Genomic DNA, 26,127 nt, shown 5'->3' with positions numbered 1-26,127 from the left:
CCTCCTCCTCCTCCTCCTCCTCCTTCCCTCCTCCTTCACCTCAGCCTTCACTGACAAATTAAGATTAATGATGAAGATAAGAAAGGAACCTGCCTGCCTTCCAATATCGCACGGTCAGGTTGAGTGTGAGAGCACCTCACGCATACAGCAAAGTACAGCTCATCAGCTGGTGTTATTCTCTTTTACATGTTCCCTGTCAATGTTCCCTTACCCTGGGCCATTTTTTATTTGTCATAATATACACAATCAAACAATATGCAGGATTTCCTTTTACATTGAATAAAATGTATACAAAGGAGCAATATTTGTAGACACATCGAGCAATCAAAAATAAACTTACATTTTCTATTTTTTGATTATATTCCCTTTTAAAATGTATAATGTTTTGCTCAATTTTGACTTTTTTACTGTATGTCAATCAGTTGTATAAGTTTGAGCCATTAACTGTGAATGTATTAAAATATATACAACCATTAACAAAAGTAGACATTAGACAGTATAGAGGAGTAAGTGTCATGTGTGTAGTGTGTAAAACGTGTAATGCACTGTACAGCTATTGCTAGGTCTGGACTTCAAGCAGCCATAACTGTTCAACAGGGACACACACCCATCTTACTGCCTCTGTAGTGGGAGGTCACTGGGTGGTGATAAGGACATCAAATAAAAAGGCTTTGGGGCATGATTGGACTTCTCAGTTTGATAGGCTCAAGTAGTTTCTCTGAGGAATGTTTCTTTTGTGTTGGCAACAGCTTCATTTATTGATTTATTCATGTATAAGACTCGGTTGTATTTATAGGTGAGAAAGTGTTTGTGAAGTGTTAAAACAAGTGTTGTATACACCCCCTCACCCCTACATATATACACCGACCCAAACCTCTCAGTTGTCACATTGTTGTGAATGTGAAATGAACTACCAGGTTGAAGACCAGACCCCCTTCCCCCAGCCCGCTGTGCCCCACCAGAGTGGACTCTACATGGCTGAATGTGTGCCCCCCCTGCCCTGCAGCTGGAGGTGTCTGTTTCACAGGCCTCTATAATGCGGGACCAGGGAGGATAAGGTTTCACAGGTACAAAAGTGTATACTTAATCCTATCACACAGAGTGAGTGGTCAGGGCTCATGCATTATCCCGGGTTTATCCATTCTGGTGAGCCAAGAGACAGAGAGTATGCAGAGAGGAAGAGATTACTTCCCAATTTCTACATTTTATTGAATCAATGTTTGCACAGCAAACGTCGAGAGGGATCTCTCAGAAGCAATTCAGCTATTCCACACCTCAGTGCACGCAGGAGGAGATCGGTAATAGATATAGTTAAATATCTCCTCCAGCAGCTGTTAAACAGGTTGATGTAAATGCCTTTATCCATGTCTATGGGGAGCATTTTATTTCTTATCATGGCTAAAAAGCGATGAGTAAAAGGATGCGCTGCATATGTGTGGCAATCGACTGGAAATAATTATTTTAGAAATCCAGTAAAGTTAAGTTTGACTATTTTGCTCTCAAATGTCTTTTAGTTTCATGACTGGCTGCAGTCTGAGGTCAGGGTTAGTCAAATTCAAAGGGTAAAAAATAAAATAAGAGGGTCTCTAATGGCTGACAGTTCTGTGCTGTGTTGTGAAGAGCTTATCAATTTCACAGCAGGAGATTTAGCACTGAAACAGGCTTTGACGTGGCCTCTTCTGGAGAATACAACCTGAGTCCTGGTCACAGCTGAACGGTAACATCAGGCTGCGTCATGAATATTTTTGGCAGGAGTTATTTGTTGAGAAAATAAATGTTAAAATTTGAATATTGATCATTGTAATTCAATGCCTTTAGTAGACAAATAAACAGAGTATTTGAATGCATTTGAATAATGAATAAAAACTAAACTCTGAATAAGCGGATAACTTTTGCACCTTTGAAGGCGCAGAGGATTTTCTACTCTTCCTGAAGTGCTTTTGATTCATTGTAGAAAGCACGCATCTTCAGAAATTTAATACACATTCACACAGACGAGCACAAAGCAGATTGCCGCATCCTTCCACAGGTCCCTTGAAGTGTGAGACTTGAAGGAAGAGTGGTTCTTTTGAAGGCAGGTAGAAGGCGTTGCAGGGATGAGAGGTGCTGAGGAAGGGCATGTCCAAACAGACTTTAGGCTCTGAGTGATGGGACACGGGAAACGGTAAGAGGACACCTCGCCCCTGCTCTCATGTCAACACAGTCATGTGAATCACAGCTGTGAGAGCGTCTGAAGATCCAGGAGACAATAGACTCTCAGCAAGATCTAGCTCAGCTTCTACAGAATCAGCAAGCTTTGTGTTGATCACTTTATATGTCAGCATTGCTTGTTTTTCTGTTTAAAAAAATCTTTTGAAATAAATTAAACAGATCGGTAATTATTTATCAAAGCGTTTGCAAGTTGATCCCACTTGAAAGTGGATACGGTTAAGATGCAATGCATCACTGGAGTTTAAAGGGCTCAGCTGAAGCGCTGCTTCTATCATGAGCCATGAATTGATGAAGGTAAGTAAAGTAATCCATGAAGTACCTCTACAGTTGTTAAGGGGAGACAGTATGTGGAAGGATTTCAGAGTACATCGACTGTGTTGCGATTAAAAGTACGGAAGCCCTGAGAGGAAAGTTTTCAAAGTCTGATCTATTGTTTTCGCTCCTGTGTTTTTGACTTAAAAAAAAAAAAGTAACCTAGAAAGATTATCCCACCTGTTTCACAGATGAAGAAAACATTAAGAAACTTAGAAAGATGATCCTGCCAAAGACTTTTTTCTTCTTCTTTGTTTCCTGTTCTTTACTTCCTTAAGTCATAAACACAGGAGAGAAAACTATTTACATCAGACTTTGATAAAATGGATCACCAGATAAAAACTATTTCTCCTCATATATACCGTCTCTGTTTGCCTCTCAGCGCTTCCATACTCAACTTCCGTTCTCCCTGTAGATGCAGGTAATGGATAAAGTGTTGAAATAGTTCTTAAACTCAATGGACTTGATGGTTGAAATAGATAGCAAAAAAGCAATGAATAAATGGTTCTAACGGCTAAATAGTAAGCTGATGGATAATGTCATTTGAAATGGAGAGCTATGAGTAATAAATGAAAGTTAGCTAACGATAAGGGTTAAACAGTCAAAATAGTTCAAGCTAAAAGCAATGAATAAATGATAAAAAGAGATATGGAAATTGACAAATAGTAGTAGATAGTCAGCTAAAAGTATTGGATAAATGTTTGAAACATCAAGCTTCTGCCACTCCAAGTGGTGCTAGTAATACAAACTTGACCAAAGCTGACAGTAACAATATCAACTTTTATATATTTAATAGTGTTAAATAACATCCAATTTTAAATAACCTCAAGTTATTTAAAAGTTAACAGGACAAGTGGTGTCGTGAAGAGATACTTGAGTTCATCTGACAGTAGCGTGGGGGTCACATCTGACAAGAAGGTTGGGAACCACTGGTCTGAGAATGCATTTAAGAATCCAAGTATGTATTCTCAGTTTTTACAATATATCACAGCTATTTTACTTTGCATTACATGTTTCTTTATCTGCTGGACGCTGTCTATCATGGGGCTCTGAGGTTCATAACCAACTGTAAACCCCTCACACAGCATTGCACGCTGTACTCTTTAGTCAACTGGACATCACTATCAATACGCAGATCTCTGCACTGGTACAAATTCAATTACTGTTACCATCTGATCAAGTCTCTCTTGAGAATGAGACCCTATGTCTCAATGAGATTTTACCTGTATAAGTAAAGGCTAAAGAGGAAAAAAAGTCAGACCATTTGACAGAAAAAAAAGACAAACCAAAGGAAATCAGTTAAATCCTTTCGTCCTGTTTCAGGCGTTGACTTGTATGAGTTGACTTTTTGCATTTAGGTCTTCTCAGAGATAGAGGGCAGCAGAGATCAATGAATCCCCATAGGCCTCATCAACCTCTCTTGCCTCCCGCAAACATCTTATTTAAGTTTAACCTTTAACATATGCTTTGTGCTTGTTCCATTATATCAGTAAATCTGGAGCATTAAACTACAAAAACTGAGGTTAAAATTATTTCTAAATACATCCTTTCAAATCAAAAAGGAAAACAACCTCATCTCATTCGTTTATTTACAATTATTTTTCAGAGAAAAAACATACACATAAAAAATGTCATTGGGCATTGTTGATTTCTGTCTGTAATTTTCCATTATAGTAAGTTACTCCAGAAGTGAGTCCATTGCAGACCACTAATACATCATGATCTCCTTGGGTGCGTCTTCTGTAGGCCTCTGCTGTTCTCTCTTCTGTGTGTAGGCTGCGTGCTCGTACTGGTAGATCACAACAATGGCGAAGATCGAGAGCACGGAGTAAAGGATGACCAGGTAGTATCCCAGCTTCATCTGTGAAGACTTGTTCCTCAGCTCTGCTGGAATATTTTCCGACGAGCTCTTTACCAAATCCTCTGCCATGCTCGTCACAGTGACGTTCACCACAAATATTATGAGGACCACGACGGACAGACATGCTGCAGGAGAGAGAGAGAGAGAGAAACTAGAGCTGTCATGAATCCGATTTTTAATACATGATTATCGTGACTAAAATAATTCACGATAACGATATCTGTAGAAAATTTGAAGTAAAAAACGTCATCAGTCAAATGTATTTTATCTTTGTTTATCATGCCGTGCACATGTAGGTGTAAATATGGATGTGTTTATTTCTGTATAGTTGTGTGTGTAGATATTGGCCTAAACATACACATATTATATTATTCTCTTAAACATTTCTATATAATGTTTCTATATAATTTAATGTTTAATAGGTATGTGTGTTTTTTTGTTTTGTTTTTTACTTCCCCTTATCTATAATGACTTGCTTATTTATATTTAAAGTTATGTTTGTTAAGGTTTTCTTTTTTAAATTGAGAATGCTTTGTTATTGGGGTTTGGGTTCTGTTTATTAAAAATGAACAAAAAGACAATAAACATAATAAAAAAGAAAAACAGTTTAGTGTGCACTTTCTCATTTTTGGCTAATTAATTACACTCATTTGTGTCCAAGAAAGGTAATTAACTATTTACAAGACGCTGGATTATTTACACGATATTATCATATGTGTGTTATACTTTTTTTTAATGTCACGGTTATCGTCAATACCGGTATATTGCCACCCTTAATCCTAACCACTGCTATCTTCGTCATTGCTGTCACTCCCAGATTCTCAGTGCTCTAACTTTGTGTCACTTACCGCTGAGCGAGCTGCAGACGTAGAAGCCAACAGGCCCCATGTAGGTCTCATAAGGGTTGCTGACACTGTTGTAGAGGGAGATAAGGATGCTGCAGGCGGAACACAGCAGACACAAGGCCAACAGGCACAAAACCAAAGCGTGCAGGACCACAGGGGTAATTTGTCCTATTTTTACCAATGTAGGGATCACTACAAACACAGAATAGCACACAGTACAAGAAGAACATTAGGGTTATAGGGTTAGGATTAGGGGTAGAGATTACATGCATTATAGTACATTTCAGACCATGTGAGCAGGCCTTAACGTTGTGAGAAGAATATTTAAAGATGTTATCCAGTTGTTTCAATAATGTCAGGTCTAGCAATAATGTGCAGTATTTCTTTATGTCCACGGTAATTATGTCTTCTAGGTCTGATCATCCAAAATAAAAAAAACTCATCATATTAACCCATTTACCTTTGTCTACACACGTTTTCAGATATATGTCTCTGAGACGGTATGTAAGTGTTAAAATATATACCTTGGAAAGATTCTTGAGCTCCAAACAAGGGGCAATAGAATCTGTTCAAATCTCCAATAAAAAGCTCCCAAGTGATCACAGCAGTTCCATTGGAGAAGTTATCTCCACTTTTTGTGCAGTCCATGGTCGTCTCAGCCCACTGTGTTGACATGCAGTACCCCATCACCCCAATAGAGATGGCAGTAAGCAGTGCACTGGACAGGAAATGTAAACTCTTCTTAGTGGAAGGCATTATCGTTGTATTCCAGTTGCACTAGTTACTTATAATTCCCAGCGTCGCTCCTCTAAAGCTCCGATGAAGCCACAGAAGCAGATTAGGACCCTCTGATCCTCTAAAGAGTCTCAGTATGAGTTAGTATGGGTGGAGTGGACTGCTGCTCATAAAATATCTTGATTATGGCAGTGACCTTTGGTTTGAAAGGAAAACACAGAGCCGGTTGTCATGGAAGGGATACCAGTTTATGTCAGTGGTTCAGGAAACATGTTCACAGTATTGGATTCAAAGTCCTGTCGTATAAATTGTAGGGTCATAAAACATAATGCAGATTAATTATTTACCTGTCTCACTAAAAATAAGAAAAGTTACTGGAAGAGACTTTACAATCTGATTATTTGTATGTGTCATAATGGCACCCTAAAGCCATGATCCAGGGTTGGTGTATTTGCACAGTGACGATATGTTTTGTTCATGATTAGTTATGTGCTCCATTTTTTATTTATTTTAAAGGATATTATTTTTTGTTAGAATTTGAAACATAATACCGTAAAGAAAAAGAAAAAACAGAGAAACATTTTCTCTGGCCTCTATAACTGTGTAGTGTTACACTGTAAGCCACCTGGTCGTTGCCATTGATTTATGGCACAAAATGAAGACACGACAGGAAGAGTGTAATCTTTTTCCAGCGTGGAGCAATAAAGCTTCAGGACTTCCTGGTTCCTGAAAATCTTAGAGAATCTCTTTAAAAATGTGCAAAAAGTTCATAGTTTTAGCAACAGGTTTATATTTAGTTATTTCATACATGTTTGTAATTTTTTGTTACATACATTTTTGACATTGTGATTATTGTTTGACATCTTTTAGGTATTGAAGAAGCACTGTTACATTAAATAACAAAAAAATAATGTCATTCTTATATAAAGAAACGTATGAAACTCATTATAATACAATCCGCAACTCATTCAAATCATAATTATCAGCGTGTTTTTTTGACCAATAATGACCCAAAGTTTTATTCTAACAAGAATTAAATGCAACAATAACACACAACAAGCATTTCTAAAGACACAAGGAAGCACACATGTTGTAATAAAGTGTGTGACCAGACTGTGGCTCCCTTTCTTCGCCAAACCAGAGAGGAGGACCCGTGTGCTCGCTGACAGCCAGTTGTGTTATGTTGGAGTAAACACAAACTCCTCCTTCCCGGTGACAGGCGGCAACACTGAAGCATTGCCTCGCCTTTTCCAACACAATCTGCGCTCAGGACTTAATGTCGGTGCCATTAAGGTGAGTGATAACATTACTTTGTGTCATAGCGCCGTCTTTTGCATCTCATTTGCCGCGCGGAACACGTCAAATTTCCAGTCCATTTTTTTTTTCAGTCACACAAAACGCCGTGTTACCTGTCCGTTACGCACAGCAGCGCGCGGTTGTTCTTTTCGCCTACTTCAGGTGTGTGTTCATCTTTAACGTGGTAGTGAATACATTCCTCGTTAAACCGGTGATGTTTATCGTGTGTTTAAATTCTGGGTGCTCTCTGTTTGACAACCTGCAGCAGCGCCTTCAGTCAGCCCGGCTGTGTGTCAATGTGGGTTAATGGAGCAAGCGTTTGGAGTTTCTGTCCTCCCCTCGTGGTTTTTATTTTCCCTCGTTTGTCTTTTGCCTTCATTACAATGAAGATTATCAGTGTTTTCTTTATATTCTGTGACTGGATGCTTGTCTATGTGGGCTGCAGTTGAGCCAGTTACAACATGTCGGTGAACATATTGGTACTTCAGATATCATGGATGGATCTGCTAAGACTTGTTACTGTAGGAGGACTCTTCATGGGTTTTGAGTCATGTCAAGTAAGATGTTGACTCTTGCCTTAGTTGCTAAACGTCGTTTTGGCTGCACATATTTTAATTTAGACCTGGTTTTAAATACAGTAATCATTGGACATGATATTAATCTCCATAGGGAGGGCTGGTCTCTCCCGTGGGAGGTCAGAGGTCGGGGTCAGCAACACATCAGCATCCTTGGAGCAGATTGTCTGTAACAGGCAGGGGGCTGGGTAGAGAGAAGGGGAGGCGAACCGAGTCTGACGTTTGTCTAATCAAACCATGACAATGAAAAGTTAAATGAACCAAGACACCATCAAGATTGTGCTCCACTGCCCATTAACAAAGAGAACTTTGGGGACTTTGACAGCCTGTATTCCTGAGGAGACTTTAATGTAGACCTCATTATGAAACTAAAAATACACTCATAATCTCATAGTGAAAATATTCCGCATACTTTCGTTGCCACGTTTTCCTTTTTCTTTTACTTACCTAACCTGTGTGGGCACATTCTGTGGATTAAATGCTGTGCTGTTACTGTATTTTGGACCACAACAGGGCTGGAGAATTAGCTGAGTTCATCAATGTCAAAGAGACGCTGCTAAATTACTTCTAATAAGTCTATCTGACAGGGACAGGTACCGCAGACTGAGCAAGGCTGCCTCTCGGATCAACAGATGAGAAAAAGAATGCACATGTGGAAAGTTTAACTTCTGTCACGACAACAAATAATAACCTTCATGAGTGCAACATTCTAACAAACCAAAAAACAAGGGTTGTGATATCAGCCGCTCCTTGTCCATATGGTACCATCACTGTAACAAGTTGCTGTGACTTATAATAATCAGTTCTGCTGCTACTTTCCATCAAAAACATAATGTTCTCAGACACACCTGACTTCTCTTCAGTCTAACTTTAATACTCCGACCAAGAGCTGCAAAGATTAATCAATTAGTTGTCAACTATTAAATAAATCTCTAACTATTTTGATAATTGAATAATCTGTTTGAGTCATTTACAAAATTCTCTGATTTCAGCTTCTTAAATGTGAATATTTTCTGATTTCACTACTCCTCTTATGAGAGTAAACTGAATATCTTAGAGTTGTGGACAAAGCAAGACCAACGTTAATCAACATTTCCCCCTATTTTCTGACATTTTATAGACCAAACAACTAATTGATTAAAGAAATCTACAGATTAATCGACAATGAAAATAATCGTTACTTGAAGCCCTACTCAGACTAAACATGTTGAACTTGCCAATGGAGCAGAGACCGACCTCTTAAAACACACAGAGCTTTTATTCAATAGAACCAGCTGCCAGACTTTTTATGTTTCACATTTTATTAACCAGTGGGAAAAAAAAAAGCATATTCCATATTTAGTATAACACACCTGGCTTCATTAAACTAGTCTTCTAGTTTCATATGCATGTCGCAGCCACGAGATCTCTCCTCATTCGCCTTGATTTTAGTGCCTTTACTCTTCTGTCTGGTTCATAAACAGTCTGTGATGTTTCAGTGTGAATTTAATTTCATTACACCGTATAGACCCTGGAAAGAATGGCAATTACTGTGGCTGCAGCTAATGAGGATACATTGAAATAAACAAATAGTCATTGCTTGCCGAGACAAATGAGGCTGTGTAAGGACGCAGGAAGAAATAACGTTTAACTGCTGTGTGTTGTCTGCAGATTGATTCGGTTCCAATTCATATTTGACTCCAGATATAGAATAGATTATAAACTGTATTGTATATTATGTGCAATGATGCATTTCACTGGGAGAAGGTAGGTTACTTGTGTCTACGTCTCTAAATAAAAGGTGCAAAAAACTCAACAGGTTTGTAATTGCAGTAGCTATTTTTAACCTGCATTTAATTGCTGTTTAACACACTGCCAAAATGTTCTTTTAGTTTTTTTCCGGCTATAGTTAGAACTGTAAAAAGACATATTGGTATGCTTGAGAAGCGCGTGTTATTTGAGTGTGGGTGTGCGGCTGTGAAACTAACAGATGTGGTGATTAATGAAATCCACTGCGAGGTGGGGAGGAATGAGTTGTGCATACCTGTAGTTTTAACAGCTTGCTCGGTGTAAACCTCAAAACTGCCAGCCCGAAGTAAATCCCCGCAGCTCTCCCACCCTCTACCTATCTCTCCACCCGCCACCTCTCTATAAGTCTCGGAAACACTCAGTCTGACTTTGAGCTGCGAGACTGCACGCTGTGCCGCGCGCTCTCTGAGTCTGCAACCACATTAACTACACTCTGCTTGGAGGTGATCTTTTTCCCCCCAAATAGGCAGAGAAGGAACTAATTGGTATAAAGTCACGACAATTAGGGATGAGCCCGGTCCGACTCAGAACTTGTCAGATATTTTCAGGCAGAAACTGTTCCAGCCAGCCTCGAAGAGGGGCTCGTGAATTAGGCATGGGAATTGTCATAGTACGATCTTAAGATTGATGCAGTTGTTTCCAACCTGTTTATTTATCTGCTTGCCTTCGTAGAAGCTTGTTAAAGCACATTAAGCTGCAGTATGTTGCAACCATAGGCTTGTTTGTGCTTGCGGCTAGTGCTACAGAATGCAAACCCTGCAGTCATCCTTTTGGATTTTGGCATCACGCTTAAATGATTTAGTAATGATAAAACATATTATAATTCATGCAGAGTGAGGAAACTTTAACCCCTCACTTAACCAGGCAAGTGGATTAAAAACAAAGCATGATTAATAGAAGGGGTTGTTGGGGGCGGTTGTACAGCTTGTATTAGGTTGTATTTAAACAGAAACTATGAACCATGATTGGAAACAGGGCCAGACTAGCAACAGGGACAGGAAAACCAGGGAAAGCAGAAACAGAGCATGTGAGCGGTGTATTGCTTCCTGTTTGGAGGAAAAGATCCGGAAAGCCCCCGCAGCCTCGCAGAGAGGTGGGACCTCAGTGACACTGAGAAGGTGTGTCTCTGTCAGAGGCCCTGTTAAACACATGGCCGCTGCAAGGGCAGTCTATGGCTGTGCAAACGGCTACCTGCGGCCCACACACACACATCTGTTGCACCCAGGGCCAGCGCTGCTGCTGCTGCTGCTGCTGGGGAAGGCGAGTGAGACACTGCTATGGTGCCTGGTGTTTGATATTTGTGCAAACTCAAGCTGTGCAGATTTGTATTTGTTTACTATCAGCTGTTTTTTAAACTCAGCTGGGCCACTGCAGCATTGAAAAAGCTGGACAGAGATCAAGGTTTCTCCCTTTTTTAGATGCGTCAGAACTCATCCACCATCTGCTCAAAGGAGGTATTGTAAGTTGCTGCTTTGAGATGTTAGTAAGGCCGATCACATTAGGCACAAAAAAGACAAAATCGATGGAAAGAAGAAACTATTTAGATGGTTGATTTAAGTCGATTATTAAGCTAAAAGGCCAAACATTTGATGACTCCAGGGTAAATGTTGCTCTGTTGCTCTGACAAAACAAGACATTTGATTGCAACACTGGAGTTGGAATTGGAAATGGAGTATCGTACTCATTGTCAGCGGGTGTGGTATGAAAACCAGCCTGAAGGGGTAAAAATGTCCAATATCTTTGCAAGACCAATGCAGAATCAGGGAAAAGTCAAAGACGATTAAATGTCCTTTTGTGCTACAGAATATATCTTTGTCCATGTAATCATCTCGTGACCCCTCAGATTTATTTTAGGACCCTTCGGGCTTGTGAACCACAAGGTTAAACCCTCCTGGTTTCAATAAGAGAACATGGCCCAGGGAAGTGCTGCATGATGTCACTCCACAACAGCTGCCCAGTAGTAATATGGGTGTATTCCGCCCTCCAGGCAACACATACTTTCTCTATTGTATTTCAGTCAGTCGCTACATGAGCGCATTACAAAGTGAACCACAAAGCCCTAAAAAGAAGATTTTGAGAGATTGAGCTGGTGACCTTGCAGTTGCTTTATGAGTCCCTAAAGGGGCAGAAAAATCATTGTTGAAAACTTTTAGGATCTGTATGTTTTTGTCTGCTTTCTTTTTTAGCTTGTAGAAATAGCCAAAAAGGCAGCACAATGCCAAAGGTTCACACAGTCCCGTACTGAACATCTGCTGCTGGTAGGGGCAGCATTGACAGATAGCATTTTTCTTTCTCAGGCTGAAATATGGCAACCTAATTTGGTGACCTGCTCAGAGAAAGCAGGGTGGAGCCCAGCAGAGATTAAATCCCTGCGCTATGTGGCCTGATTTTAACTGAAGTGAAAGCAAACATCTCCAGCTCTGGCTTAAAACACGTTTGCTTTATTTTATCTGAATGAACGACTAAAGAAAAACAAATATTAGTTTTTCACTTTGAAACAAAAGGCGACCCACAGGCTGAGAACAGGATTAATATCGCTTTGACTGCCAGGAAGAAAATAATATTCAGCTATTGTGGATTTTCCTTGAAGGCTGTTTGTTTGATCGTGAATCTGAGACGCAGTTATCTAATATGCACACAAGAAGTCCCGGAACACATTATTAAATAGCTTGATGTTTAGGATCATGGCTCTAGGGTTAAAAGATGATGTAAATAATGTGAAAGTCAGGCTTACTACTGTACATGTGTTCATGCGTGGAGTCACGGATGTTCCTAAAGTCTTTTTGTGCATTTAGTTGTTTAATATCCCTCTAAAACCATCTTGAACTTCATGTTCTTGCTAGGATGTAAAAATATAAAGTGGCTTTTAATTGATTCTAAAAGCCTCAGGCAAGTGTCTCACATGGAGATGGTGCATATAGAAAGAGTGTTTATCTCCCTTATTTCTGCAGCACCATAAACTATAAAGAACCGGCTGGAGATGTCCCACACAGTCTTTGTAACGTATGTTATGAGTCTCTGCATGAAATGTCAGAAATGTTTTTTTTACCATGCAATATATATGCATATGCGATGATTTTCTTAAACTGTCACGATGACCAGCTGCAGCCTCGGCTCCCGTCTCTGCTGAAACTTCAAAGTATCATGTTCTTTACAGCTGGATTATTAGGTGTTTTTTGTTGGATGTTTTCGAGTTAACAGGCTCTTCAAGAGCTGGCAGCTGATCATATATGAGATGAAAGCTGGGTGTGACTGGATGAGACCACAAGAGTGAAGTAAAGAGTGAGTGAGTGAAAGAGGAAATAATGGTTTGGCTGTGTCGCTACAGAGGTTGTTGACATGGAGGAGTACAGTGCTTAATGAATAATGGATGCTTACTAAAGCAGGCCAATTCCTATTCATTCTTTCAGGGCTGCTACACACAGGGAGTTGTGTGTGATCATCATGTCAGAACCCTTCAATATCTTTCCACTTTGTTTTCAGTAACATGATGCAGTTTGAAGGCACTTGAGCAACTCCAATAAACATTTTCACACAAGTACAACAGGCTTATTCAAAGGGAAGGCTTATTGAGTTTGATCGTTGTGTTAAATACAGAGCAATTTAACACGCAACACAGAGAGTACTCCTATTTTATTAATTCAAAGTCTTATCTGCTCCAAGGTTCCTTTTAACATCAGTATTCCTGAGGCTTGTAGTAATTAAAAATGTGCTGATCACATCCCAAAGGCCTGCAGTGACAGTGACGAGCAGTAACTCAATGTTTGCGTTGTCACCTTTTGTGTGGAGCTGTAAAGGATGTAGCGTGGTGAGCGAGTGCAGGTCTATTTCATTCAAAGCACCTTTTTAACTTCTGACTCTTTGAGAAGCTTTATAGTGTTGAGGACTTTTTTGGCTATGATGAATGTGTCTAAGTGAGCGCCCTCAGATGCAGCAGTAAGCCCCCAGAAGTCAGGGGTTAGCTGACATGCCCTGCATGCTGATAGGCATGTAAGGCTCAGGCGAGCGCTATAGAGTTAATATATGGGATGATAATCAATGCTGTCCTGGGTGATATAAGGGACCAAGGTTAAAGGTAGCCTGGATCATGCAGTGTGTTGGAAATTAAATGAGGGGATGGATCTTGAACATGCTTCATCTTAATGAATTCCTGTCAGTGTTTTAAAGATGTAATTTCAGCTGCTTTTATGTGATGGTATCTATCTCTGTGTGCAAAAAAAAGAGGATATGTTTTAGATAAAAGAAAACGCTAACACTTAAGGGATGGGAGAACTGTGATGTTAGGATTTGTCAATTTTTCAAATACAGTATATATATATATATATATATATATATATATATATATATATATATATATATATATATATATATATATATATATATATATATATATATATATATATATATATAGCTCCTCTGACAGCTTTCTGACAGGCTGCTGATTGGAAAGAACTAATATTGATGAAGACCAACAGAAAAATAAAGACCAGCAGATCTGTAAATGACCGAGACTGCTCTTGATATTTCTCAGAAACATCTGACAACAATATTTTATTAGCTACGCCAGCTTCAGGGATGTCGGCCTATTGATTGGATCACCACTTTGCTCAGGAATGAAATATCTTGAACTATTTTCCAACAAAATACCAACAGCTCGCTTTTGCGCCAACTCATTTTAAGGTTAAGGAAATATCAGTCGTTGTAAAAATAGGGTTCTTGTCATACAGAGAAACTTTAATTATTAAGTATAGATAAAAAAATAAATACAGCTTAATGTATTCAAGTGGAATCTGAACATTATGTGGAATTAATTTAAAAAATGCAGCCTGCTAAACATTTACATTCACTGCACTCTTAAATGCCGGCCAATGTGACTATACCAATGATAAGCTCATATCAGCTGATATTGTCTACTAACCAAAAATGTGTTTGTTTCTCAACTTTGATGTCACATCTTTATTTATGAAGTCTTGTCCGTCATTGGCTGCTATTACCGCTATCGTTACAGCAGCCGTAAAAATGGACCTTCTCCAAAATGAAGGAGCATATTTACTTCTGCTGTAATGATACTGTTTGAGGTTTTTCCATTTTCATAATGCCGATCAAAGATGTTGTTCCAGATGCCAACTCTCCAATAAAATCCTCATGTCGCAAAACTGAACAGTGTTTGACATTTGATTAATGTTATTATGTGCTTCAAGCAAGTTAGATGGTCGCCTCGGCCCTGTTTATAGTGTCATCACGTAAGATATTTTCAATCAGAAAATAAATCATAGTCCTCAATAATAATTTTGAGTAGATAATGTAATAGGCTTTGTCCTCTTGGGGAGGTTGGGGAGGTTGGATTGATTCATCCATGTAAGAAAACACATGCCACACCGTGACTCTGTAACACTGACCTTCTGCTCTGAAGGTGAGAATCTATAAGTGTGAGTTATGTATGAAAAAAACACGTCATAAGTCCTCATACATGTTTTTTTCCTTTGTTTGTATGTTTAGGTTTTCATGATAAATTACGCTGTATGTTTCTAATCATCGCAGAATTTGGTCAGACAATATGTTTTTACGCTGTTGATGATCGCACTCTTCCAAACACTGCCAAAGCCTGTGTTGTGCTCAGTCAGAGACAATGCCAGATCCACAAGATCGCTCACAATGATGGGATATTTGTTTATCATAATTAGAGTCTGCTTTGATACCAGTAGAGATTCAACTATGAGGAGTGATTTGGTGTTAAGCGAGAGTGCTATATACAGTATGAAGAACTCATTTTCAGCTTTAAAAAAAGAAGAAGTGTCAATTGACTGTTCACACTCTTTGTTTTGGGACATTGTTTACTGTAAATCATGGTGGTGAGCATCTTTGTGCAGCAGAAAACACAACAAAGTTTGACTTCCTGGGAACTTGTGTTTTAGTGGAAATTGGTTGGAGAATCTAGAACAATCACATTTTTGGCATTTTTGCTGAGCAGATGATTAATTATCAAAACAGCTGCAGATGAACTTTCCATTAGTTGACTTGTCGACTACTTGTTTCAGCTCTAGTTTAAACCAATCTCCATTTAAGAAATAAAGAGGAAAGAGTTTTACGACCTGTTGATGTGAACTTATTTATATTGTATATAATTGTATAGCTTGTATAGACAGTGGTGTTAACACATTTTAGTTTAGAAGTGGAACACACTCTATTTGTTGCTAATTTTACTGACCTTGCTCCTTATTCTGAAGAACATCTGTTGAGTATGTGCAACTAATGGAAGTAAGACAAAGGCATCCCACTCAAATCCACACACTTGGGTGTAAAGGAAGTGGTTGTGGTTGTCTCTGGAGCTGTTAATAAGTTCTTGGAAATATAGTGCGCGCTACACATGTTGATGATAATTGAGCAACATATGCTTACAGCCTGGTTCCGCCCATTTGTCCTCTGGGTTGTCCTCCCTGTTTCATGGCACCTTGTACAGTGACACAGTTGGATAAGAAGTTTCTTTTTATTTTGCTCCTAGAGAACCAAGAAATGGAGGCACATAAGGTTAAAGATCATGGTAATCATAATAACGATGTGTCCCAGGGCTGAATATCACACAGTGTTTCTCTTTGTAGGCCCACACTAGTCAGTGGGTGGCTCTTCACACAAACGTCTAGGTTATTGCTGGTGAACTACAAATTGTTCAAACCCTCTTCCTCCCAGCTTTCACTCGCTCTGCATCTGGAGCTAAAACAGAAGACAAACAAACATTATGGGATATGTATTTTTAAAAACTGTGAGTCTGTGTCCCCCGTGGGCTTCCTCCATGTGCTGTGTCTTTGCACAATGACTAATTTGTTATCCTGCTAGAAATTACACGGCTGCTTTAGAAAACAACCACACTGGATGTCGTTAATTGTGCATTTGTGTTGTTTTTACTTATAAATGAATCACGCCACTTGCTGCTCTGCTGTATTTGTGGTTTAAAGAACATTCAAAGTGCATTTATTATGATTTATTCACCAGGTTACGGGATGCTACTGTATCAGTTGATTGGCATTGCTGCACAGAATTAAGTTTCTATATGTTGGAGATTGTACATATGGAATTTTCTACATCTGTCTGTAATTAGATCAACATTTCCTTGTTTACCTTTTGTAATCTCTCTGGGCTGTACATATTTATGCCTTTCATCAAAACTGGTGGTCAGCAGAGTGTGACACATGAGAGACCCTCTATTTGCCACGGAGCAGGGCTCAACAAGGCAGCAGGAAAGGGTTTGATCATCAGATCTGTCCTCCCCGGAGAGGGAAAACGCCTTGCTCTCTCTCTCTCTCTGAAGACACTCCTTCATTTGCAGTCTTTTATGACTGCCTGGGATGAGCTAGTGTAAGATGTGGAGGCAGACAGTAGATGTTAGGACTGCCGGCTTTGTTTGAAGCTCTCTCATACTGGGATGTTGTCCCCAAACACGGACTCGTTTTGTATTGCACTGTTTATTTGCTGTGTTGTACTCGAGATAAATGTTGAGTCTGTTGTGTCCTAGGCAGCATTTTAAACTAAATCCGACACATGGACACAGCTCTGGGCCATCAGTGATGTCGGTCCGACTTAGCTGAACAACGGGAAACAAGTAAAAGGCCCTGCTATCAGTTCATTACTGTACTATCACATCCAGCAGCTGGGCCCCAGCAGGGGACTAGCTAGCCGCTTAGTTAGCCCGAGATATGCCTTCAGTCTCATGATAAAAACTCATTAGTGCAGTCTAGTTTGAGTCAATTTTCATTATGCTCAGCTCGAGCTGCACGCTGCTTCTTGTGTGTGGCTGCACCAGCGAGCAGTTGGTCCTTCAACGCTGTGCACTTTTGTCCTGAAAACAGTCAGAACTCCCGCGGCTCGGCGTGATTGTTTTCATTAGTCTGCCGGCGGTAGCTTGATACTACCAGCCGCCACTATGGCTGTCATTTTCCACAAGCTCCAAAAATATGGAAAGGTGAAGCAGAGGGTTGTTTTTATAGCTTCCCCACCCATGTTGTTACTATCATATCAGTGTGGAGCCTGATATAAAACCTACATGCTCCAGGCCACACATTTCACCCTGCATTCCTGCGCCTGTAATTGGTTATTGTCGAAAAGCTTAAGGGGGGGTTGGGTGTGTTGGGGCTGTGGAGGGGAAATTAAGAGAAAAGGGGAGAGAAAATATGGGGGGTGGGTGTATATTTCACTTCAAACTACAACCACAAGCACAACTGGGAAATATGAAATACAGGGAGCTATGGTTGCTGGTGCCAAAATACATCCCCCCATGATGAAGAGGAATATTTAACACATCTTTTATTTGCATTTGTTCAATTAGGTTTCCTTAAGATCCTGCTGGGGTGATAGTGGCATGGGCTTCTTCTGGAGTCTCCTCTCTTAAAGCACACAGTGGCTGCCAGAGATGACATGGGTGTGGCAGTATTTGGGTCCTGAACTAATCTGTTTGGGTTTATTTATTTTTTTGGGTGATGTATGCAGTGATGTAGAGGATCTATTTATTTAGCGTTTACCCCTTGAGCTAATAAATCACGCCGCAAATTATAGTTTTGCTTTTTATTATCTGTTATGATATTATCTCTTATGTCATTTAAAATGTACAACATTTGCTGCGTGTAGCTTCTCCAATTTGAGGGTTTTCTGCTATTCTCCATTTAATGTAATTGTAAATTGAAGCTCTTTGCGTTCCGACTGTTGTTCAGAAAAAACAAGCAATTTAAAGACGTCATGTTGTATAAACTTAACCGTTGCTTAAAGACAAAATAAGAATAGAAGATGTTGGATGGCTTCCCAGCATGCACTGGGGCAATTGAATTATCATCATTATTGTATTCGTGTTGCTGCGCTGTTATGATCTGCCTTGTGGTCTGCAATGTTATATTGGTGTAGTTTTAGGCAATAGCTGTGACTGCGATTACGCCATTTTTGAGATTATCACACTTCTCTTAATTTGATGGCATGGCAATTCTGCTATTGCATCACATAAGAAACGCTGTCCCTTCTGAGTCATTTACTTTTTTCGACCTAACTATGCTATTTACTATTCATGGTCTGCTTGCACCTGTGATAGACAACTGAGTAAAATATTTCACATCAAATATTTATATTGTAGCACATTTGCTCCTGTGTTTCCTTTCTATTTACCACAGTATCAATAATCCGTCAAATATACTTTATTAGCTGACACTAAAACTGAACTGTAGTGCAATTTGGTCTGACAATACATGTGCGATTATTTATTTATGCATTACTGCCCTCCTTGCAGGTACTCCACATGAGGCAGTGCCTTCATTTACTGGCTGTTGACATTTGGTTATAGTTTTACCTTTTAAATAACATAAAGTAAAATAAATAAATAAAATGATCTGAGCTGTATACATATGTCCTTGTACTTAACTTTATAACCTTAAACTCCAGTAGGTCTAAGTTTAACCTCAGATGCAATGTCCTTTTAAACTGCAGCTTCTGACACAGCAATGGGGTTTAACTGTTCATGTGAGTTTGACTTGAAACCTTAAACCACAGTTAAGCTAGTGACAGAGATAACTAGTTATCATCTTATGGTACATTCAACATTCTGCTTTTGTTATTTGATCTCTTTGTACCATGCTGCCTTGCAGACAGACCTGGAATTATCCAAAGTGATTATAATGTTCCACATTGTGTGTGTGTTCATGGTTAATATGTAGCTCAGCATTTCATTGTGTGGGGGCCCTCATCATAAAGCTTTGTTCAAAGTATTTGTCTGGCACAGATCTATACAGCTGCAATCTAATAACAACCGTACCTATCTCAAACACATTGGACGTCATTAGAGATGACCTCACTGTCATAAAACCTGCTGATTTGACTGTTTTCTGTTAGAAATCAGTAAAACCAGCTTAATCGGCCTAAAACGGCTGTTGTCCACTGCTGTGTTGTTTCAGACTGAATTCAGGTGCAATAAGTCAGAACATATTGTTTTATATTTTATTTATATGATGAATTGGAGAAAGTCACCTTTACCAGCCTGTTTCAGTGCCATATGATTATCATAGAAGGTCCTTGTAAAAAATGCTTATCATTAAAGTCAATAGCTGTCTACTTTGTGTCATAAATATAGATCATTAAATAAGGAGTTCAAATTGGTGTTCTGGAACAGTAGGTGGGTTGATTAGCGGGAGCACACTCTGCTTTTGACCTTTGGACGCTCACCAGATTTAAAATGATTTTCTGTCAACACTCTCCAGTGTATGATGCCACGAGAAGGAGTGCCTCTCCTGTTTTCACAAACAAAACTCTCACGACTTTTTAATGTGTCAATACTTTTTAAGTTTATAGTGGCACCGATATACAACCTGTAACTCCACAAAATAATATTGTTAGCTAAGTATATGCTAAACTTTGTTTGGTTACTATAAGCTAATTAGCTTGATATGCTAACGTTTGCAGCTAACTTTAGAGCAGATAAACACACTGTTAAACCCAATCCTTGAACTTTTTTCTCTTTTGTGTTTGGAAAACCTTAACAAACACAACACCCTCGACCGCCCAGACGTTTTTATATATTAAGTTTAGTTCTTTGTAAGTTTTACAAGCCTGCCATGCCTAGTTATGGTTGCTAAGCTATGATTGGACGGTAGGTAATAGATTTAGTTTTGCAACAGGTCAAATGAAATCTTGTTTGTTAACTCATATTTAATTTGGACAAGTGCTGTCCATATATTTCATAATGTTGTTTGCTCTAATGGCGATCAGTGATTCCACTCAAAAAGTGTTTGGCTTTGAAATGGCAGTCAATGGAAGCACCTGTTGCACTGCTGTTTGTAATGGTTTATGCCTCATCATCAAAGTCTAATTAAGTTTATTAAATCCAGCCCTATCAACTACTGTAATTGCTTTTACATTTTTCCCTCTAAATTGATTTCCCTTAATATGTCTGGGATTGAATTAGACTGAAGTGTCTTAGAATCACTTTAGTCCTACTGTTTAAAGAATACTTCTACATGAAGAGTAGCAGGCTCAGCTTGTCACCACTGTAGGTAACAATGAAGAATGTGTGTTCTGTACTAAAACGTTTGGTGAGATTTCACTAATCCATTGTGCCATTTCAGTGAGCAGTTGTTCTCCTTGTTGATAGGGTTATGGCAGAGTGTCCGAAAAAATTGCTGGAGTGAATTCTAACAGCCTCCCTCTGAGCCACGTCAGCTGATTGGCAGCTACTCTGATGTCATTTGTTTTTGTGCGGCTGATCTGTATTCCCTCTCTTTCTTTCTTTCTTTCTTTCTTTCTTTCTTTCTTTCTTTCTTTCTCTGCCTCTTAGTCTCTCTCCCCTCCCCTACGCCCCCTCTCTTTTCAGATTTTCCTATCTTCACTTCTTGTTTACAGTAACTCCCACTGATCCTCTCTCTCCACTTTGCATCCTTCTTTTGAGTTTCTTCCTTTGAAATAACATTAACACGTATTATTGTGAATGAAGAAATGCTTAGGAAACCCAAGGTATTAGAATATCTGTTTCGTTAATCTCATAAAATGAGATTTTAGTTTGAAGGCATAAAAAAGGAACATTGGCTATTTATTTTGTGTCTAAATAACATAATACTGCACGTTTTTATAAATCACTGTATTAGATTTCCTGCAAAATAGCTGAGACAGCAGGAGACAATCATGCCATTAAAATATATCTGAGCTTTGGCTTGAAGTTGTAGTGAAATTAGTCTTTGATGAAGCGTTTTGTTATAAATTACACTGATGCCGATACAACACTAGTCTGCTTTATATGTTACGCTTTCTAAAGTCTTTAAGCCTTAGTTTCAAATCTTTGACTTTTTTGTGGGGGGCTAATAAATTATGCATCAAAAGCACAACGGCTCTTACAACGGCCATAAAGGATAGGCTGTCATCACAAGATATATTAAGATGTCTAGACAGTCGGGTGCCATTTGTTTTATCGCAGTAAAGTGCTACTTGCAACTCTGATGTATCCTTCAAAGATCTGTTAATATTGAGTGCGTTTTTTTCTACAGGGCCATGTTGTAATAATATATCTTCAAAAGGTGCAACCTGGAGAGACTATAATGCCATTTTAACCTTTTTTACAACATCTAACTACACTAATAGGCTAATTGGAGTTGGTGTTGGATTCGTAATCTGACAAATCCAGTCTGATTCAGGGGGATTCTGGGGGATCTTGGGCCTCTCTATGGGCTGCCAGGCCTGCCGCTTGTCTAATCACTCCTGACACTATTAGAAACGAGTCCTCTTTGTTACTGTGCGGTACTGTCAGTTCTGGGTGAACAAAATGTGCCATTGTCTTTCACTGCTGCGGCTGGGATAGAAGTAATCTGTAGCTGTAGAGCTGCCTCAGGATTGCTATAATCCAGATTCAGTATTAATGACAGTCTAATCCGCACATTTCTGACCCTCTGGAGAGGCTGACATGGCATCTCTGTTGTTAGTTGCTTGTGTAATGTCAGTGATTTCTAAAAAAATGAAGGGGGCTGCTCACAGCTTATGTCAAGCGGGATACAATATCCTGTTCAGATTTCGTCTGCTGTGTACGCCAAGAAGCTGCACTTGTGTGATACAGCACAGACAATGCAGCGCTGTCATGTTGCTGGATTTGTCAGATATATCCATGGTTTTGCATGCAATTCAACCAGCTTTCCTAAAGGCACATTTTTTATTTGTTTACCTTCCATTCCATAAAATATTCATGCCTGAGACCAGTTTGGCTGACAAACACAATAATTGCATGCCTGTGTTCAACACACCAAAAGACCATGGGGGTGTGTTTGCTCACCCATGCACAACGTGCAGCGAGGGCAAATGACATGAATGGTAAAATGGGGATCCTCCACTGCGTGCACTCAGAAGAGGCTCTTTTGCTCTACGTGCGACACAAAGGGATGCAGAGGTAGAGATGTAGATATGTGTGAAATCCATCACACAGCTGCTAGCTTGGCACAATAATCAGTAACACCCCCCTCCTCCGCCAGAACCCTTCCTTATCTCCTCTCCTCAGAGCTAGGCACGTGGGCCTTTTTGTTTACAGTTCTTTCCAATGATCCACACCAGTAATCTCCATGACGGGTAGCACGACTCTGACAAGTCCCCAACCTTTCATCCCTTTACTGATGGCCAAGATTGATAGTAGCTGGACTAGAGCTAGCACTAAGACCGCAGCCACACGCTAAGCCAACTAAATGTGAAAACTCTGTGGGTCAACAGCGGTGTTTTCAAGTCAATTTTCATAAAGAACTCCTTCCACACTGTACCACCTAAACGACAGGAAAATGACTAAAACTCTTCTTCCTACTTTTCTTCTCAACAAACGGTTAGTCACAGCCAACATCTGTTAAGTGGAGCTGACTGTCAATTCAAACCTCAGCTTTGTTCCTTCCTGCTCTCCATGGTAACTTATAATGTGCTTAAATAAAGCATAACTAATGATTTATTTATTATTTATTTATTTATTTTCATTACCTAGGCCAAGGAGGTTATGTTTTTGGCTCGGTTTGTCTGTCTGTCAGCAGGAAGTGTGTAGCATGAGCGGAGGAATAACCCATTACATTTTCACTCAAGCCTCAGGCCGCCGTTTTTTGGATTCGTACAGGCTTTCAAAAATAAAAATAAATCAGGTTTTGTGAAAAAGCTTGTGTTTGGGTGTGAAAAGCTGCAGCTCTGTGTGGATCGGAGGCCAAAACATAGAGATGCTGACTTTATGTGAATTTGGTCGACAGTAATGTGGATAGTAAAAAGATAAAGGGTTACAGAATATCGCTTGAGCTGATGTTTACTGTAACTCTATAGACTGATTTAAGGGTAAGGAGGGCATTGATGTTTCGGATCAATGGAGGCTAACAACAAATTCACAAAGACCCACAGTTTATATCATCGTGATGAACTGTGATGTGGTAAATATTGTAAAATGTCATTAAATGACACTGTGGTTCATTGGAAGAACAGTATTTGACCGTTCTAGGTATGTTTATTACAACAGAGGACAGCTTTTCATTTCCCTTACAGGAAATTCAGTCTCTTGTTTTGCAGCATTCTCAATAATCTATTTGTCTCTAAAAGACTGATATTGCACCAGAAATGAAAGAACACATTTAATGATAAACTATAAATAATGTACATCATCCAGACGTATAAATCAATGCCCTGGAAATAAATCTCACTCGTCAATATCCCCTGAGCTCCTCTATCAGTTTCATGGGCTGAATTTATCACCCCAATATCACAGCGAAGCATTTTAAAAATGTAACATTATCTTGAATCAGCAGTGTTGGGTTGTATGCAAAGAAAATCGATGGTGTCGCACTTTGAGTGTGACTTGCCATACATACATCAGTGCGTTGGCTGACTGGAGCAGCTACTGGAGATGATGTGCTGAATGGCCATATTCCTGTTACCTGTTAAATATAGATCACCACAGCAGGGCTTCTCTCTCAGCTCTCTGAATCATGATATCCCTCTGAGTTGCTGTAACTGCTAGGAAATAGATAAAAGTAACACACCAGGGGATTTTGCATCTGTAATCTGAGCCCCTGGATAATTTGCAATCCAAGAAGAACTCCTGTTTGCCATATTGTTTGAAGTGTGGTGCACTGAAAAACAGGACTCCATTCTCTCTGGCCTGTGCGTGAAATGAACAGCATGTCTGCGACAAGAGATGTAATTCCATCAAAACTTTCTTTTTTAGGAATATCGAAATTGTGGTCAGTACATCTGCAAATCTGATCCTTTTGCCCTCCAAGCTGCTGCCAGTGGCCTTCAGTATGTTTCATGTTAGCAGAGCATTTACAGAGTATTTACATGACTATTTCCTGGAAGGAGGGTAGGGTGGGGGGGTTCAAGTTCCCCTCTATCTGATGACTAGATTACTGTATTTACTTGAGCGCTCTGCCCTGCTTGTAGATCAGCTGAAGTAATGCCTTTGAAGAGAAAGATACAAGAGGTTTGAGAACCTTATTTCAGCCGTGTTTGGCTACTTCTCCTTAGTGTAGTGGATGTTACCCTGTAAATCATGCATATCCTGTTGATTTAGGTTTACAGGGCGTTCTTTCTATGAGCTCCTACTTCCTGTTGCAGGAATACTTTCTTCAGGACAGCATGGGGGTGACCAGCTGTAGTACTGAGATCACAGTTCACTTGACTTTTGTCATATGTTAACTTTAAGATTAATTTAAATGATTACAGCAGCGTCTTACCGTCTTATGCTGCATTTCCTCTGCATGATCTTGATACGGCTCCACTCGACTCGCTCTTCTTTGGTTCATTCACACATTCATGGTTCTTTCGCTAATCAACTATTTTTTGTGTTGTTGTGTATGTAGAAGATTTTCTTTTTTCCGGCAGTGGCTTTAGGGATGGCAGAGTTGGATGATCTGTCTTTCTGGCCAACACTTTGACAAACCCATAGATTACAATAACATTTGGTACATGCACCCTGAGCATGAACTTTAAAGAATGTGGTGATTCCTTAGATTTACTGCTGGATTCTGGTTAGCTTTAGCTGTAAAGTGAGATTAATGCTAACATTCTAACGCGTGGCTTATGGGTGTGAGACACACCCATATTAAATGTTCTAGGTCATAGCTCACAAATATGCAGTTTTAGTGAGCCATTTCCTTCTCTAATCTGGCTTAATGTGCCACACAACTGATCTGGCGTTGAGCAAACGTCGACATCTGTGTTAGTATAGCCAGAGTTGTCACACTTGACAAGAAGACGGCGCATGCAGAGCTGTTTCAAGCATGGCTCCAACTCTTTCCCTCTGCTGAGCCTTTTTTTATGTGAGTGGGGGGTTGAGCCTGTCTCTTCGCTCTCTTTATCTGCTCTCTCTCTCTAGTTCTCACAGTCCGGCTAATTTTGTATCCCCCGTCTCTGACTGTAAACCACAGTTGACACACAGGATATGATCTAAACTGTCTCTCTTCCTGATTGTGGACAGCAAGTCTTCTGAGTCAGCTTCATACGATCACAAAGATGTGAAGAAGAGAGACAGAGTTTCACTAATCAGTAGACAAAGATGTTAGATATACGGACAGGAGGGACACGGTTTGTTTGTGTTCAAGCTTAAAACTATTCTCACAATGTATTTTTGGTAATGTATGTGCTATTCATCCAATAGACAGCCTGACCTTTCTTGACAAAATTATCTCAAGCGATTAACCCAATTCCTGAAAAGAGAGCATTGTTTTATATTACTTCTCCGCTAGATTTGTGTTTTGATTTCTCATTCCGGTTCTTACTTTTGGCAGTTCTCTGTGAAAGAAGTGGAGGCGTTCATGGCTCTCTCACCAACGTGCGAAACATCTCTGTTCCCAGACAAGGTAGTGAAGACAGACACGACATGTAGCCTTGGGCTGTAGCTAGATATACACACAGAAAGCTTGAGAAATCCACAGGGCGTTGTTTCCTTTAGTGTGGGTGTACATGTTTCTTATAGCCATTAATGTCAGTCTATATGTGTCTGTGTGTGTGTGTGTGTGTGTGTGTGTGTGTGTGTGTATTAGAG

The 26,127-nt window shown here is 39.6% G+C and overlaps 2 protein-coding genes across 3 annotated transcripts in view; one reads left to right on the top strand and one right to left on the bottom strand.

Annotated features, from left to right (window-relative positions):
- Nucleotides 1–4,231: 4,231 nt before the first annotated feature.
- On the bottom strand, nucleotides 4,232–5,985 carry clrn3 (clarin 3). Its single transcript, XM_029456878.1, has 3 exons — nucleotides 5,754–5,985; nucleotides 5,233–5,421; nucleotides 4,232–4,509 (listed from the first exon to the last, which is right to left on the bottom strand). Exons 1-3 carry the CDS (start codon nucleotides 5,983–5,985, stop codon nucleotides 4,232–4,234), a joined length of 699 nt encoding a protein of 232 aa, XP_029312738.1.
- A 1,127-nt stretch (nucleotides 5,986–7,112) lies between these two features.
- Nucleotides 7,113–26,127, top strand: part of ptprea (protein tyrosine phosphatase receptor type Ea) — a 51,364-nt gene continuing 32,349 nt past the window's right edge. The window contains exon 1 of one of the 2 annotated variants that reach the window (XM_029456361.1): nucleotides 7,113–7,257. The gene's annotated coding sequence lies outside the window, so the exon portion shown is untranslated. Of the gene's footprint in view, nucleotides 7,258–25,922; nucleotides 25,943–26,127 lie in introns of those variants that run through there. The other variant, XM_029456362.1, reaches the window with a different exon arrangement.

Source organism: Cottoperca gobio, chromosome 19, assembly GCF_900634415.1.
Source record: "Cottoperca gobio chromosome 19, fCotGob3.1, whole genome shotgun sequence".
Lineage (NCBI taxonomy): Eukaryota > Metazoa > Chordata > Actinopteri > Perciformes > Bovichtidae > Cottoperca > Cottoperca gobio.
This window is presented reverse-complemented; position numbering and strand designations above follow the sequence as displayed.